Source organism: Anomaloglossus baeobatrachus, chromosome 10, assembly GCF_048569485.1.
Source record: "Anomaloglossus baeobatrachus isolate aAnoBae1 chromosome 10, aAnoBae1.hap1, whole genome shotgun sequence".
NCBI classification, from domain to species: Eukaryota; Metazoa; Chordata; class Amphibia; order Anura; family Aromobatidae; genus Anomaloglossus; species Anomaloglossus baeobatrachus.
The window spans coordinates 185,615,455-185,633,962 of record NC_134362.1 but is presented as its reverse complement, the minus strand read 5'-3'; the positions used below and the strand labels follow the sequence as shown (position 1 = coordinate 185,633,962).

Below are 18,508 nucleotides of genomic sequence, written 5' to 3'. Positions count from 1 at the left end.
ATGCAATATAGGAATGGACTAAACAGCGCTACTAGATGTGACCCCAACATTTCCCATACATGTTTGCATGCATAAAGCCCAGTAGACGCCCCAAGGCAAAATCTATAATAGAGCCCCTAGTGGCCACCTCTGCACCCGTTCTAGCAACACCTATGTCGATAGCAGTGGTGTAATCTGGAACTTGGGCCCCAAATATCACCTGTTGTTAATAGTATTGTTCTTGTCATATGGTCCCCCCCTAGGCTCCAGGAGTGACCGTAGCCCCTGCACCCACTATACGCCCCTGTCCAGTATAAAGGAGAGGACATTACTTGTACCCAGCTTCTTGTAGATGAAAGCAAATACACACTTATCCCCGTATTTCCGGTCACACGACATATCTGTAGCCCTATTAAACTGTAGTCGTATTTCCGGATACGATGGACACGTCTGGCGTCCGCTATGTAATATTAGCTTCTCCCTCAATAAAACGTGCGAAGGAGAAAATACAGATGATGCTGTTTCTTTTTTGACTATATGGCGCAACATTTAACCCTTCGCCCACCGAGCAGGTGTGAAAGCATTAATGTGCCCCCCCCAACCCCCCTGCCGAGTGCAGTAACTGATTATCCAGCTGCCCAGAAAACAAATGTGGGATTAACTGGAGTATAGCTGTCCCCGGGGGCCCAGAAAGTGCCAGCTGCTGCCCCTGACCCCCCTGGATTTCAAGGGCGGCATCACATTACAGGCGTCCAAGGAATTTACCTCATTCCTACACAAAATTGGGAATGAGGCCTACCCAGCACCTACTGTCTGACTGAGGGATTTATGTCCCCTTTCATCATGTCCCAGCCAACCCTCATATCTATAATTATTTATTTACATGGCCCTAAAAATGTACAAGGGCGGCAAGATATAGAAATTCTGAGGAAAACTTGAGGTTTCGACCCTAGCAACCAATATGCAGAGGAAAACCTGAGGTGTTTTCCCTAGCAACCAATCAGATTTCAGTTTACGTTTCTCCAAAGCAGATTAGCACATGAAACCAGTGCTGTGATTGGTTGTCCCAAGGACCTAAATTAGCTATAAACCTACATGGCTGCTATTACAGCCCACAGTTTTTAAAGAGATGTAAATAGCACCTGTCTAGGTTTACAACTCCTGCTCAGAAATCTGGGTGAAATTAGTGCCATATTCTCTGTAATGGCTGCCACCCTGCTTTCCTGGGGGCATAATGACATAACTATCAGGTTGCTATGGGCAACATCACTGTATTACACCAATTTCTGAAAGCATGTAGAATAAAATGTACTAATACGTAAAGAAGGAGGCCTAAAAAAATATAGGAATAACAAGCTGGTAGATTTAGAGCATGAACGGCGTTATAAGCGTCTATAGACACAACACATCAAGAAAAAATAATAAAGTGGCGTTAGCAAAAATGGAATCTTTTATGGAGATGTAATAGAAAGCCATATACATGGCCGATCTATACGACTGCGAATGGATATCACAGAGGATATTGGCGACAGATATTGTACAGATCGGCTGTAACAGCCAATCAGATTGTAGCATTTTAGTTTTAATCTGATCAACAAGGCGTTATTACCAGGGGTGTAGGGGTCACAGGCTCACAAGGGAGCAAACAGTTCCCATGGAGTATGTGCGAAAACCAAAGCTATTAAAGACCCTTAAGAGTTGAAGGGTATTGGAAACTCCTAAGAAGAGCTCAGTGTGAACATGGCCAAAGGAGTCCTGGATTTTGTCTTGGCCAATCAGCTGAGGCGAACGCACTTTCTTGCATAGTATGTATGCTTCTTTTTTCAACTCCTATATGGAAGATTAGGGGGGAAAAAAAGTCCAGTTTACCCTCAAACCAGCACTCCGGAGCAAAGGAACCAATGGTGCATGTGGAGAAAGGACTAAAATCCAGCTTCACGGTGTGTGGATGAAATAGAAATTTATTGAAAATCCATCCAAGAGTAATTATATAGACATCAATGTCCATAGAAAGATTAGAAAAGACCTACGCATTTCGAATTACCCTATATACTCGAGTATAAGCCAAGTTTTTCAGCCCTTTTTTTATGCTGAAAACACCCCCTTAGCTTATACTCGAGTGAGGGTTCCACAAAAAATTATTCTCACCTGTCCTCAGTTCCTGCGGTGTCCTTTTATTGCAGCGCCGCAAAGCATTCAACTAAAGTAAAGTGCTGATGACCTCAGCAGCGGCCCAATGTACCGGCCACAATCATTGAGGGGTCTATGTGCCTTCGCAGGTAAGAGGACACCACAGGACCGGAGGACACGTGAGAATAATTTTTGCGTGTGTATATGTGAACAATGGCATAATAGGGGATAATAAGGGGACCATAATGAGGACATTACTAAAGGATGGGCACATTACTAGAGAGCTCATTACTACAAGGGACAATATGGGCACATTACTGTAGGGAACAATACGGGCTCATTACTACAGGGGATAATATAGGCATATTACTACAGGAGAAAAGATGGGCACATTACAACAGGGGAAAATATGGGCATATTACTACAGGGGACAATATGGGCACATTACTACAGGGGACAAGATGGGCACATTACAATAGGGGACAATATGGGCACATTACTACAGGGGACAATATGGGCACATTACTACAGGAGACAAGATGGGCACATTACAATAGGGGACAATATGGGCACATTACTACAGGGGACAAGATGGGCACATTACTACAGGGGACAAGATGGGCACATTACTACAGGGGACAAGATGGGCACATTACTACTGGGGACAAGATGGGCACATTACTACAGGAGACAATATGGGCACATTACTACAAGTAGCTACTGCATTTCCCAATATAGGCTTATACTCGAGTCAATAAGTCTTCCCAGTAGTTTTTTGTGGTAAATTAAGATGCTTTTGGCTTATACTCGAGTGTATACAGTATATACAAGATTAAGAATATTTATCATTCAAAACACGTTCTTTTTTAATCTATTAACCTTGATGTCTATATTTTATCTTTGGATGGACTTTCAATAAATTTCTATTTTATCAACTTATCGTGAAACTGGATTTTCATCCTTTCAAGACTTTTCTCACATTTGGACATCAGCAGATCTTTTGGTGGGGTAACATAAAGGCACCAACTAGGTTAGGTCTTGGCAATTCCAATTGAGACTACATCAGAAGACGACCCATGGAGGACTTTATTCATTAACGTTTTTTGCTTAAGAAAGAAATGAGGATATTAACTAAAGAGGCAGACAAGTATAATAAACATTCCAGCTGTCTACTTAACTGAGAAAGAAGATGGTAAGGCTAGAAGCCTGAGGGACCTTTACAGGAGCTCACACAGACATACGAAATGTCCACCATAAGTATTTAGGTCAAACACAAGTTTTTGTAGACCAGGCTCCTGAGATGTATTCAGTCCTAGGGCAGAGGAATGCCGGATTTATCAGTCCTTAAAGGGTTATTTCTCAAAAAAGTAAGTTACCCCCTATTATCATTCATTGAATAGGGGATAACTTGCTGATCAAAGGGAGTTCAACCGCTAAGATCCACAGGGACTTTGGAAGCCAGACAATGGTGCTCTGCACCTGAAAGGAGCAGAGATGTATATGTATGGCCTTCGTGCCGTTCATTGTCTATGGGGCCAACGAGTGCTTTGCTCAATTGTTTCCGGCAGCTCCTAAGATGACTAATGAAGCAGCGGTCGAGCATGTGCTCTATTCGGGACAGGATTGCAGAGCCCTAATCTTCGGGTTGCAAAGGCCAGATCTCGGCATCTCTGGGGGAACCTGCTGCGATCAGTACATTATTCCCCATCCAATAAATAGAGGATAACTTGACTTTTTGGGAAAAACGCTAAGCATTTTAATGAATTTTCCAACTTACCGTAGTTACAAAGAGTATTCTTCATTAATCCATCTATATCAAGTTGACCAAGAAAATTCTAATTCAGCCAATTCCTAGTAATATTCATTTTTCTGAAAAGATGTGTGACAACCAATAGGACGACCATTAAAACGTTTATAAGGAACGCCCCAGCTCTACACTACAGTTCAAAAGTTTAGGGTCACTTAGATATTTCCTTATTTTTTAAAGAAAAGCACACTTTTTTTGATGATGATAACATTAAATTAAACAGAAATACACTCTATACATTGTTAATGTTGTAAATGACTATTCTAGCTTCAAACGTCTGGTTTTTAATGCAATATCTACATAGTGTTTGCTAACTGTGTTAGAAGGCTAATGGATGTTTAGCAATCTCTTGAAAACCCTTTTGCAAGTATGTTAGCACAGCTGAAAACAGTTTTGCTGATTAGAGAATCTATAAAACTGACCTTCCTTTGAGCTAGTTGAGAATCTGGGGCATTACATTTGTTGGTTCTATTAAACTCTCAAAATGGCCAGAAAAAGAGAACTTTCATGTGAACCTCGACAGTCTATTCTTGTTCTTAGAAATGAAGGATATTCCATGAGAGAAATTGCCAAGAAACTGAAGATTTCCTACAACGGTGTGTACTACTCCCTTCAGAGGAGAGCACAAACAGGCTCTAACCAGAGTAGAAAGAGAAGTGGGAGGCCGCGCTGCACAACTGAGCAACAAGACAGGTACATTAGAGTCTCTAGATGCCTTGCAAGTCCTTAACTGGCAGCTTCATTAAATAGTACCCACAAAATGCCAATGTCAACGTCTACAGTGGAGAGGCAACTCCGGAATGCTGGCCTTCAGGGCAGAGTGGCGAAGACCTAGCCATATCTGAGACTGGCTAATAAAAGGAAAAGATTAATATGGGCAAAAGAACACAGACATTGGACAGAGGAAGATTGGAAAAAAGTGTTATGGACAGACTAATTGAACTTTGAGATGTTTGGATCACACAGAAGAATATTTGTGAGACGCAGAACTACTGAAAAGATGCTGGAAGACTGCCTGATGCCATCTGTCAAGCATGGTGGAGGTAATGTGATGGTCTGGAGTTGCTTTGGTGCTGGTAAAGTGAGTGGGAGATTTGTACAAGAAAAAAGGGAATTTGAATAAGAAAGGCTAACTCCATTTTGCAACGCCATGCCATACCCTGTGGAAAGCGCTTGATTGGAGCCAATTTCATCCTACAACAGGACAATGACCCAAAGCACACCTCCAAATTATGCATGAACTATTTAGGGAAGAAGTCGGCAGCTGGTATTCTATCTGTAATGGAGTGGCCAGCCCAGTCACCAGATCTCAACCCTATAGAGCTGTTGTGGGAGCAGCTTGACCATATGGTACCAAAAAGTGCCCATCAAGCCAATCCAACTTGTAGGGGGGGAGGGGAGCATGGGGTGAAATATCTCCAGATTACCTCTGCAAATTAACAGCCAGAATGCCAAAGGTCTGCAAAGCTGGAATTGCTGCAAAGGAGCATTCTGTGCCGAAAGCAAAGTGTGAAGAGCAAATTATTATTTCAAGTAAAAATCAATATTTCTCACCTCGTCACTGTCTGGACGATATTCTCTATTCATTATGCAACTCATTTGATAAATAAAAGTAGGATTTTTCATGGAAAAGACAAAATTTTCTGGGTGACCCCAAACGTTTGAAATGTAGTGTATGTATTGATCCATCTCTTGACCTCAGAAGGTGAGCATTAGTTTGTTTTGGAAAATGGTAAAAGAAGAATTTCCATATGATACAATAGCATTAAAAAAGCATCTGAAATTGGTCCAACATAGAACGGGATGAAAAAAATTACAGAACGCCAGCCCTATTGGTCAGAAATTGTTTTAATTACTGACACATTTATAATAATAATAATATTTATTCATTTATATAGCGCTATTAATTCCACAGCGCTTTACCTACAATGGCAACACTGTCCCCATTGGGGCTCACAATCTAAATTCCCTATCTGTATGTCTTTGGAGTGTGGGAGGAAACTGGAGAACCCGGAGGACACCCACGCAAACACGGGGAGAACATACAAACTCCTTGCAGATGTTGTCCTTGGTGGGAATCGAACCCAGGACCCGAGCTCTGCAAGGCTGCAGTGCTAACCACTGAGCCACCGTGCCAGCCATTCCATTGGGAACTTGGCAAATGGCGGCCATAGACAAGAATTGCTGTATTTTGCAGCCCCTATTCTCTATCCACAAGTAGCAGAACATTTCCGCATGGAAATTAAAGCATCCTATGGAGACGCATCTTACAGGCTGTAATATCATTGTAGCCGTCCTCCCGTCCACTGTCCCTGGCCAGGTACACATGGAGGACAGGCAGACGGGCACTGGTAATCTGATTACCTGCCAACTGCATTTTTTCCAAGGTTGGTGCCAAGATGTCCAATAAGGTCTAACTTCTAATATCCAACTCTCATGAGGTTATGTGCGCTGTCTGGGAATGAGAATATTCAAACAGACCAGAGGACCTTCCAGATGGAAAATCAGTTGCGTTGTACAGTTCCAGCATTGTGAATAAGATTTTACCAAAAATATCCACAAAATTGACCTGAAATGCAGCTTTCACAGTGTGTCAATTTATCCTGTTGATGTCAGTCCACTGCAAAAAAGTATGAACTGTCCAGCTTACCCGCACGTGCGACAAAAGGGATTACATTTACACCTGAGCAATTGCAAGCCAATATTGTGCCATGTGAGCATTGTGGGCATGAAGTGGGTGGATGTGACTCTTCTCTCCGCTCCCATAGAGTATTACAAATATGTCCAGCTGTCTGACCATGATATTTCCAGGACATGGTAGGAAGGCCACAGTGATGAGTGGAACAATGTAGGAATGGGGCTTATGGTGAATCGTAAACCAAAACTTTATTTATGACCTGATCCAGGGTCCGATCACAGACTACGGCCCCTTTTATAGAATAGCAGATCACCGTGTCACTTACGTAGAACTATGACTTATACTTACCCTATTAAAAAATATATCTAAAAAAAAATGCATACGGCTTCCCACTTTAGAAAGTTTTATTATCAATATCCCCAACCCTGTCTTTGCAGCAGCCTAAAATATCTTGTTGTACCTAAATCAATGTAAAACCTTATATATATTCTAAAATTATTGACGAGTGGAACATACAGCCAGGCCATATGTGATCATTTCCCATGACCATGTGTCTAAGCCATCCTCTCCGTGACCCAGATATACGAGGCATCCGCACCATGGCTAAATGGAGAAACATTTGGTCCTCACTGAGTCACAGATACAAGACATTCCTGACATTTCATGGCTGTCACAGATTCCTCCACCGTGTCCTTATGGCTGTTGGGTCAGATTGGAAAAACAGTGGCACGTAGGGTGCGGTCACGCATCCGTATTTTAGGTTCATGCTTTGTTTTCAAATAGTAGGATGCATATGGCACTATTCTCAACCTTCAAAATGATTGATACCGATGCAAACCCCATTAAAAGTCCTCTTTTCCATTAATGTGCATACTGGCACTGCCAATAGGAACATCATTTTATAAGTGGCCAAATCCTCCCAAGTATTTTCTTGGCTGATACTCTTACTTCCGTTCTGAGATAGCACTAAGTATCTGGCAGCTGTTCCCTATACTTTCCACCACTGAATTTTAAAGGCCTTGCTCAATTGTCCTCTGCAACCACTCACAAAGATGGCCACACGTTGGATCTCATCTTCACCTGCCTATGTTCACTATCTAACCCTTCTAACTCACCTCTCCCTCGTCTATCCACCGCCTACTCCCATTCTCCTTTCTAAGATCACAATTCCCATCCACAAACTTATACACCACCGTAGAAATCTCAAACACCTTGATTTTCACTTGCTTACTGAATGCCATCTCCCACTTGAAGAAATAGGTTCCTTATAAGATGTAGATGCTGCTGCCACTTTATATAATACTCCAATAGTTGCAGCTCTAGAATCCGTTCCCCCTTTCACATATACAAAAAAAAAATTAAAAAAAAAATCGCACAATAACAGGCAGCCCTGGCACACCAGCCTGACAAAATAACAGACGGGCTTCCAGGGTTGCTGAGCGGAGATGGAAGAGATCCCATTCCAACGAGCACTTCATCACATACAGTCTCACACCAAAACAAACCTACTTCTCACCTCTCATATCCTCCCGGTCTTACAACCGTAAACTGCTATTCAACAATTTAAATTCTTTCCACCATCTCCCAGAAACCTTACCTCTCCTCTCATTTCACCTGAAGACTTTGCCTCATCTTCAAACAAAAGATTGAAATCAGAGAAAGCTTTGGCCTATGGTCCCCACAGCAACTCCTCATGAAAACGTAGCCCTCTTTCACCAAAACCCGCTTCTCCGCCTATACACAAGATAAACTTTCCTCTCTACTCTCCAGATCACATCTGACCACCTTTGCACTAGACCTAATCCCATCCCACTTCATCCCCAACCTCATTACAGTCTTCATCCAAGCCCTAACCCATCTTTTCAACCTAATCACTAACAACTGGTGTCTTACCATAATGCTTTAAACATGCCTTTATCGCACCCATCCTCAAAAAGCTCTCCCTTGACCCATCCTCTGAGTCTAGCAATTGCCCCATAACACTTCTACCCTGTGACTCCAAACTACTGGAACAGCATGTCCATCTTGAACTGTCCTCTCTCCTTTCATCCTGCTCCCTCTTAGGCCGGTTACAATCTGGCTTCCGACCACATCACTCAACCAAAACTGCCCTAACTAAAGTCACCAATGACCTACGAACTGCCACAGCCATGCGATGCTGCTTTGTCCTCCTCCTCCTCCTGAACCTGTCCTCTGCATTTGACACAGTGAACCATTCTCACCAACGACAGATTCTCTCATCCTTCGGCATCACAGACTTGGTCCTACCTTGGGTCTCTCCATACCAAATAGACCAGACATTTAGTGTCTCCCACTGTCACACCACCTCCTCATCTCGCCCCTTATCTGTCTGTGTCCCCTAAGGTTCTGCTCTTGGAACCCTCCTCTTTTCCATCTACACCTTCGACCAGGAACAGCTCATAGTCTCATGGCTTTAAGTATCATCCCTATGCTAATGAAATGCAGATCTACCTCTCTGGACCTGATATCACCTCCTTACTAACAAGAATCCCAAAATATCTATCCGCTATTTCATCCTTCTTCTCTGCTTGATTTCCAAAACTTAACATGGACAAAACAGAATTCGTTATCTTTCCCCCATTTCACTCAACCCCCCAACAGACCTATCCATCCAAGCCAATGGATGCTCACTCACCCAGAGGAAGCGAGCTTGAGGGACTGATGAAACCCTTACCTCTGCTCTCTCCTTCAAACCACATATCTAAGCCCTTTCCACCTCCTGCCAACTCCAACGCAAAACTATTTCCATGATCCATACATTCCTTAACTTAAAATCGGCAAAAACACTAGTGCACGCCCTCATCATCTCCTGCCTCAACTACTACAACCTCCTGCTCTGTGGCCAATTTTCTAACACTCTTGCCCACTCCAATCTATCCTAAACACTGCCGTCCAAATAATCCACATCTCCCTCTGCTTTCCTGCCTCTCATCTCTGCCAATTCCTTCACTGGCTGCCCAGAGACTCCAGTTCAAAACCCTAACCATGTCATCCAAAGCCATCCACGACCTGTCTCCTCCATACATCTGTGACCTAGTCTCCCGGTACCTACCTGCAGGCAACCTCTGATTTTCACCTCCTCTTTCTCAAATCGCATTCAAGATTTCTCCTGTGCTTCCCAGAATACTCTGGAATGCTCTGCCCCAACATATCAGACTCTCCTCTACTGTGGAAACCTTCAGAAGGAACCTGGAGACCCACCTCTTCCGACAAGCCTACAATCTGCAGTAACCCTCGATGCACTATACCGCTGCAGAACCAGCTCTCTCCTCACCAACTGTATAGCACACCTGGTGAAAAAGACATGAATCGCACATCCCAATATCATACTTTGATCTAATGCTGCTAGGCTAAAATTAAATACCTGAAGATGAGATTCTTGGTTTAACATTCTGATCAGACTGTATGAAGCCCACTGCCACATCATGGTGAACCTTTGAGTGGGTCCCTAATCTATGCGCCTTAACGGTGTGGCGCTGTGCACCAACCACTGCAGCAGCGGCAATGCACCAGCAGGGAAGGTGACCTGGTGCCTAACACCCATGCTGCAAGGCAGAGCTCCCCATGACTCCAGGCCACACCGCCCCACAACCACAACAATGATTATTGCACTTGTCTCGATTACGTACACCCCTTTGCAAATGTAAAGCGCCATGGAATAAATGGCGCTATAATACCGACCAAAGATCACTTTATATCGCTGCTACTGCAAGTGAAAGGGTAACGCATCTGCAACAAGCCACAAAAAGTCAGAACCACTTGTATTTTTGCAATGGGGCACCATTCATTTACACTATCTGAAATATTGTACAGGCACCGCTGGCTCCTAATTAGTGGAAGGGCGATGCCACAATTGATTTGGATCACCTAATTGTGCTGAAGTATTGATAATAAAGATTGGCTAGTGTCTCAAATAACCGAATGTTTGGTGTGATTATTAGATGACTCTCTAGTAGTGCGGCACACAGCATTCTTTGGATGTGTCGTGACTTCTGTCCTGGCCAAAGTCACCATGTTGACCCAGCCTTATTTATCTCATATGTACGTCCAGCTTAAGAACTTGTAAGATAGATGTCAAGAATATTATGAATTGTTGGATGTTATATCTGTAAAATATGGAAGCTCCACACCTGAAGTGTTAGGACAGCTTTCAGGAGAAGAGATGACCTACAAGTGAGAGACGCAAGTGGAGAAGAAGACTTGGCCCACACGAGAAGCTTTGTGAAAAAAAGCCAGGGCCAAAAAGGGATGGCAAGGAAGAACGTTGGAGGCTGAACCTATGGGTGGTGCAGAAAGAAACCCGGGTATCCATTGGCAGGTGGACTAAAGGATATTATAAGTTGCTGGATATTATTTAATACATGGAAGCCCCATCCTTAAGTGTTAGGGCAGCTTTCAGAGAAAGAGATGACCGACAAGTGAGAGATGTAAGTGGAGAAGAAGACTTGGCCCACAAGAGGAGCTTTGTGAAAGAAGCCAGGGCCAGAGAAGGATGGCGTGGGATAAAGCTGAAGGCTGAACCTATGGGTGGTGAAGCAAGAGACCCAGGTGTCCATGGGCGGGCGGAATAATTTGCTGGATGTTATTGAATATATCGGGAAAATATGGAAGCCCCTGTCCTGAAGTGTTGGGGCAGCTTTCAGGGGAAGAGATGACCTACAAGTGAGAGACACAAGTAGAGAGGAAGACTTGGCCCACAAGAGAAGCTTTGTGAAAAAAGTCAGGGTCAGAGAAGGATGGCGTGGGATAAAGCTGAAGGCTGAACTTATGGGTGGTGAAGCAAGAGACCCAGGTGTCCATGGGCAGGCGGAATAATTTGCTGGATGTTATTGAATATATCTGGAAAATATGGAAGCCCCTGTCCTGAAGTGTTGGGGCAGCTTTCAGGGGAAGAGATGACCTACAAGTGAGAGACACAAGTAGAGAGGAAGACTTGGCCCACAAGAGAAGCTTTGTGAAAAAAGTCAGGACCAGAGGAGGATGCAGTGATGGAAATCTGAAGAATAAACCTAAGGGTGGTAAAGTCGTAAGTGGAATAAAGGAGGCATCCCATCCATACAGCCAGCTCTTGGCCGCATGTAGCCTACAAGTTGGTTTGGAGCATATGACGTTTATGTGTCAAGCCTTGGAAAACAAGCTTCAAGAGAGAGACCCCAAACATATGGATGTAAAATAAAAAAATTGAATTATGTGAATAAAGGGTCCCTCTCCAAAGACCAACCCCTTACCCTGACCAGATGTCCTTTAACAGATTTTCAGCTTCAGCCATCATCTTTGATAAGACCACTCCCAAAGAAGACCACTTTTCAATGAATTTTTGGATGGTCACCTCAAGTCTACATTGTGGGTGAATGTCCGTCACACGTTGCCAATATTCTAACTGTGCCGCGGCCCTTTCACTCGACAAAGCACAAGCTATCATAACGTCCGGGAAGACCCCTAATCCGGAGACATCTGTGTGGCATTCGTCATGGCATGATAGAGATATAATGATCAGAGCGGAGAGGCTTTGATCTTCTATGTGGACGAGGCTGGGAAATACCAAATATCCATTACTAGGATACTTTTGGACGTTACCCCTGTGTATATAGTGATCAGCTTACTGACAGACAACAGAGAACAGCAGCTTCGATTGTTTTTCTTTTTCCCAGAGGCGACCTCCATGATCCCAACACACCAGCCTGAGTGTTTGGCCTTATCCTGGACATTGCATAACCATTATTCCCAGTTAGCTAGTACCGGCCATTGCTCAGGTGCTTATCTCGCGGCTTCCTCCATCCGTCCGGCGCCTGGGACCATTTAATAGCCCATCTGTTGCTCATAAGCCAAATTCCCACCGGCCCAGAGTCTGGTCCTGTATCTTTTCTCGCAATTATGTCTTCTTTCTGCATTCTCTATAATGCGCCTTTAATCACGGGAATAAAAGAGCGGTGCAGTCATTTCATCATTACGCTGATTTTAACTGTACGAGGGCTGCGAGCACGTGCTGGGTCCTCGTCTGCTGATTGTATAATCATGAAGAGGTATCATTAATCTCCCCAGACAGATAAAAGCTCAGATACACATGTTTCAGTTCACAGGCTGCTGAGACAGAGATACCAAAATTATCATAAAGATTGCCATTAATCAAACCGCTGCCGCGAGGGGTGGAGGCGTTCTCCGCCAAAGGTGTTATTTTTTCCGCCGCTGTCTCTTTAACTGGGAATTATAATGACACTGTCTGAAATGTGTCGAGGAATTATTATGGGGGACATCTGGATATAATGAGTGCGCCCGCACTAATATATATGCAAAATTCCAGAAATGTCAAATAGAAACAGTCTGTCCTGATCATGTGCAAATGGCTCGGGTCACTGTGGGAGAGACCACCGAAACACTACGACGAGGCGAGCATCACTGTGGGAGAGACCACCGAAACACTGCGACGAGGCGAGCATCACTGCGGGAGAGACCACCGAAACACTGCGACGAGGCGAGCATCACTGCGGGAGAGACCACCGAAACACTGCGACGAGGCGAGCATCACTGCGGGAGAGACCACCGAAACACTGCGACGAGGCGAGCATCACTGCGGTCATCAGATCTCACAATACAATCTGCATACAATACTAAATAGATCTCTTAGGCCAGATGAGGCTGGTGTACTTACAACAGAATTGGCTGTACATTCCCTGTACATCCATTCTGCCATGGATTTTCACAGTAAGTACACCAGTCTCAACAGTTCGAATAGATTTTATATTTAAAGAGTTATTCAACACCCCAACAAAAAAAAAACAACAGGTTAACCCCTGCTGATCGCTGGGAGTCCGACTGCTGTGCACCCCCAATCTGAAAAGAGTGGAGATGCGCATGCTAGGCCTCCATGCCATTAATATCCATGGGACTGCTAAGTAGAGCTCTCAGAAATATCAGTCAGTCCAATAGACAATGAATGGAGTTGAGGCGGTGCATGAGCTCCTGTGCTCCATTCACGACAGGGCTGATAGTAGCTTTGATATTAGTGTCAATGGGGGTCCCAAGGGTTGGACCAACAACAATAAATCAGTAAGTTATCCCCTGTTATGAACAGGTGATAACTTAATCTTTTGGGAAATAATTAGTGATGAGCGGGCACTACCATGCTCGGGTGCTCAGTACTCGTAACTAGTGATGAGCGGGCACTACCATGCTCAGGTGCTCTGTACTCGTAACTAGTGATGAGCGGGCACTACCATGCTCAGGAGCTCTGTACTCGTAACTAGTGATGAGCGGGCACTACCATGCTCGGGTGCTCGGTACTCGTAACTAGTGATGAGCGGGCACTACCATGCTCGGGTGCTCTGTACTCGTAACTAGTAATGAGCGGGCACTACCATGCTCGGGTGCTCAGTACTCGTAACTAGTGATGAGTGGGTACTACCATGCTCAGGTGGTCAGTACTCGTAACTAGTGATGAGCGGGCACTACCATGCTTGGGTGCTCAGTACTCGTAACTAGTGATGAGCGGGCACTACCATGCTCAGGTGCTCGGTACTCGTAACTAGTGATGAGCGGGCACTACCATGCTCGGGTACTCAGTACTCGTAACTAGTGATGAGTGAGCACCCGAGCATGGTAGTGCCCACTCATCACTAGTTATGAGTACTGAGCACCCGAGCATGGTAGTGCCCGCTCATCACTAGTTACTAGTACAGAGCCCCCGAGCATGGTAGTGCCCGCTCATCACTAGTTACGAGTACTGAGCACCCGAGCATGGTAGTGCCAACTCATCACTAGTTACTAGTACAGAGCCCCCGAGCATGGTAGTGCCCGCTCATCACTAGTTACAAGTACTGAGCACCTGAGCATGGTAGTGCCCGCTCATCACTAGTTACAAGTACTGAGCACCTGAGCATGGTAGTGCCCACTCATCACTAGTTACGAGTACTGAGCACCTGAGCATGGTAGTGCCCACTCATCACTAGAAATAATCCTTCAATAATGTATGCAGTTTACATTGTGACAGGGAACACAGAACCTCTTTAAAAAGAGCAAGAAATCAAATCAAAATGTACATCGAAATGTTGCAGAACTTGCAATTATATAATGAAATGTTTATTTACAAACAACTGGAGGGAAAAAACTTTGAAAGAGAACTCTACTTAGTCGGTTTCACACATCATGGTCTGAATATGGAGCATGGTGTCCGTACAGGCCGTGATTCTCTGGACCCCAATTTAGCAGCCTCATAGGAGCAGATAACTTCAGGACAGGAGCCCTGTGGCCGGTCCGGCGATTGAAACTCTGAACGTTGTATGTGTGAAATGTCACATAATATAAATATATAAATCACACCCTCCATCACAATTATATTAACATGTAAAAGTGAATATTCCACATCTAATACACAGTTATTACATCGTTCCCTGCAGGTTACGCCGGAGACCCTCCAGTCACATTCATGTAGATCCATCACACTGTGTGTATATTATATTATAATATTATATATATATATATATATATACACACACACACACACACACACACCGTATGTATATATATATATATGTATATATATTATATATAAATAATATGTTATACATATACAACACACACACTCATATCTATATGCACTATATATCTGAGTATGTGTGTGTATGTATATATATTATTTATATATATATATATATATATATATATATATATATATATATATATATATAAATAATATATTATATATACACATACACACACACACACACACACACACACATACACACTTATACAGTATAGAAAAAAACCAAAAAGCATATATATATATATATATATATATATATATATATATATATATATATATCCAAAGACATACAGGTAGGGACTCTAGATTGTGAGCCCCAATGGGGACAGTGTTGCCAATGTATGTACAGCGCTGTGGAATTAATAGCACTATATAAATGAATACAATTATTATTATTATTATATATATTGTGAGAAGGTGACGTTGGTTGGGGGTCTGTGCCCTGAACAGAACTGGCCATGTCCTCCGCAGCCCACCAACCCACTTGAGGTCACGCTACGCCATGGGGGGGTCGGAGAAAAACTTTAGAGATCACTTTTAGGGTTTCGCCGCTACCCCAAATTGCTGTAAGAATGGAGATCCTATGGGTGTGAGTCCGCACAGGTGCTCCCTGCCGGAGGGGGTCTCTTACCTGGCCGCAGGCGGTCATCAGGCAGCACATGGCCAGGAGGATCCGTCTTCCCATCCTGCTTGGGATGAAGTTGTCTCTGTGGGAAGAGGACGAGGGTCTGTGTGTGCCTGGCTGTGTGACGGATTCCCTTTCCCCGGGGGTGACTGACAGCACAAGTGTTGTGAGTTGTAACTTTACTCCAGTGGGTGGGGTGGGAGGGGGAATCACTGGGGTGTCGGGGGTGTACGCTGTGTGTTTGTACAGGGGGGAGAATGGGGTCTGCAGCTGTGCCCATTACAGACTCTGCTCTGTTCAAGGTCACTTCCCGGCTCTCGGACCCCTGTATTCTTGGGGGGAAATCATACGTATGTGCAATGTAACACGTGCCACCTGTCTCCAGATCAACAATATCACCATCACAGGGCGAGAAAGCCAAGGGGTTAAAAGGGTCCGGTGGGGAACAGTGGCCGCTTGTTACGCCAAATCTCTCCAAACAATGCACTTAGGGGGGATAAAAAAAGTATCCGCTAAACCAAGACGCTCATCCAATTAACTCCGAGCGATCCCCACTTTCCAAGAAGGCGCCCAGAAAAATAAGCCAAGTGTCCGTCGTCCGTCTTCTCTGGCCAGTTGTGACTCGCACCCATAGTGACCGCTGCCGCTCCTCCATCTGGTGTCTGCAGCGCTGATGACAATACCTGATCTACCGGCTTCGGCCAACAAACTCCATTACACTAATGAAGAGCTGACTTAAGAGATTCGCATGATCCCCAAGACATTTAAGACGATGTCTGCTGCGAGTCCAGACTTCCCATGTTCAGACACTAATCATTTCCCCTTTAAAAAAAAGACAAAAAAATAACAAAAAACTAGCTTAGGGAGCGATGCAAGAGAATAAACTTTAAAAGGAGGAAATCTATCAGCAGGTTTTTGCTATGTAATCTGAGAGCAGCATGATGTAGGGGCAGAGACCCCAATTCCAGTGATGTGTCACTTACTAGGCTCTTTAGTACAATGAGTGTTTTATCAGCAGGAGATTATCACTACAGGATTAGGTATCTTGTTCCTCCAGCTCTGTATAACTCCACCCCCACCACTGATTACCAGTTTTCCACCTATGCACAGTATACATAGAAAGTTGCCAATCAGTGCGGTGGGTGTGGTTATATACAAGGGTGTGAGTGGGGTTATGCAGTCATTGGTGTGGGCGTGGTTAGACAGTCATTGGTTTGGGCGTGGTTAGACAGTCAGTGGTGTGGGCGGTGTTATACACAGTGGTGTGGGCGGTGTTATACACAGTGGTGTGGGCGGTGTTATACACAGTGGTGTGGGCGGTGTTATACACAGTGGTGTGGGCGGTGTTATACACAGTGGTGTGGGCGGTGTTATACACAGTGGTGTGGGCGGTGTTATACACAGTGGTGTGGGCAGGGTTATACACAGAGGTGTGGGCAGGGTTATACACAGAGGTGTGGGCAGGGTTATACACAGAGGTGTGGGCGGGGTTATGCACAGAGGTGTGGGCGGGGTTATAGTCAGTGGTGTGGGCGGGGTTATACAGCCAGTGGTGTGGGCGGGGTTACACAGACAGTGGTGTGGGTTGGGTTATACAGACAGTGGTGTGGGTTGGGTTATACAGACAGTGGTGTGGGCGGGGTTATACAGACAGTGGTGTGGGCGGGGTTATACAGACAGTGGTGTGGGTGGGGTTATACAGACAATGGTGTGGGTGGGGTTATACAGACAGTGGTGTGGGTGGGGTTATACACAGTGGTGTGGGCGGGGTTATACAGACAGTGGTGTGGGCGAGGTTATACAGACAGTGGTGTGGGCGGGGTTATACAGACAGTGGTGTGGGCGAGGTTATACAGACAGTGGTGTGGGCGGGGTTATACACAGTGGTGTGGGCGGGGTTATACACAGTGGTGTAGGAGGGGGTTATACAGTGGTGTGGGCTGGGTTAACCACAGTGGTGTGGGCAGGGTTAACCACAGTGGTGTGGGCAGGGTTATACAGACAGTGGTGTGGGCGGGGTTATACAGACAGTGGTGTGGGCGGGGTTATACAGACAGTGGTGTGGGTGGGGTTATACAGACAATGGTGTGGGTGGGGTTATACAGACAGTGGTGTGGGTGGGGTTATACACAGTGGTGTGGGCGGGGTTATACAGACAGTGGTGTGGGCGAGGTTATACAGACAGTGGTGTGGGCGGGGTTATACAGACAGTGGTGTGGGCGAGGTTATACAGACAGTGGTGTGGGCGGGGTTATACACAGTGGTGTGGGCGTGGTTATACACAGTGGTGTGGGCGGGGTTATACACAGTGGTGTGGGCGGGGTTATACAGACAGTGGTGTGGGTGGGGTTAAACACAGTGGTGTGGTTATACAGTCAGTGGTGTGGGCGGGGTTATACACAGTGGTGTGGGCGGGGTTATACACAGTGGTGTGGGCGGGGTTATACACAGTGGTGTGGGCGGGGTTATACAGACAGTGGTGTGGGTGGGGTTAAACACAGTGGTGTGGTTATACAGTCAGTGGTGTGGGCGGGGTTATACACAGTGGTGTGGGCGGGGTTATACACAGTGGTGTGGGTGGAGTTATACACAGTGGTGTGGGCGGGGTTATACACAGTGGTGTGGGCGGGGTTATACAGTCAGTGGTGTGGGAGGGGTTATACAGACAGTGGTGTGGGCGGGGATTATACAGACAGTGGTGTGGTTATACAGTCAGTGGTGTGGGCTGGGTTATACACAGTGGTGTGGGCGGTGTTATACAGAGTAGTG

At 45.1% G+C, this 18,508-nt stretch overlaps 1 protein-coding gene across 2 annotated transcripts in view; it reads right to left on the bottom strand.

Moving 5' to 3' along the window:
- The window catches only part of CDH15 (cadherin 15), a 63,201-nt gene extending 47,333 nt beyond the window's left edge, over positions 1–15,868 (bottom strand). For both annotated transcript variants that reach the window (XM_075325942.1, XM_075325943.1), the window contains exon 1: positions 15,746–15,868. In XM_075325942.1, coding sequence (XP_075182057.1) covers positions 15,746–15,799 — 54 coding nt within the window. In that variant the 5' untranslated portion in view covers positions 15,800–15,868. The remainder of the gene's footprint in view (positions 1–15,745) is intronic.
- Positions 15,869–18,508: the final 2,640 nt, after the last annotated feature.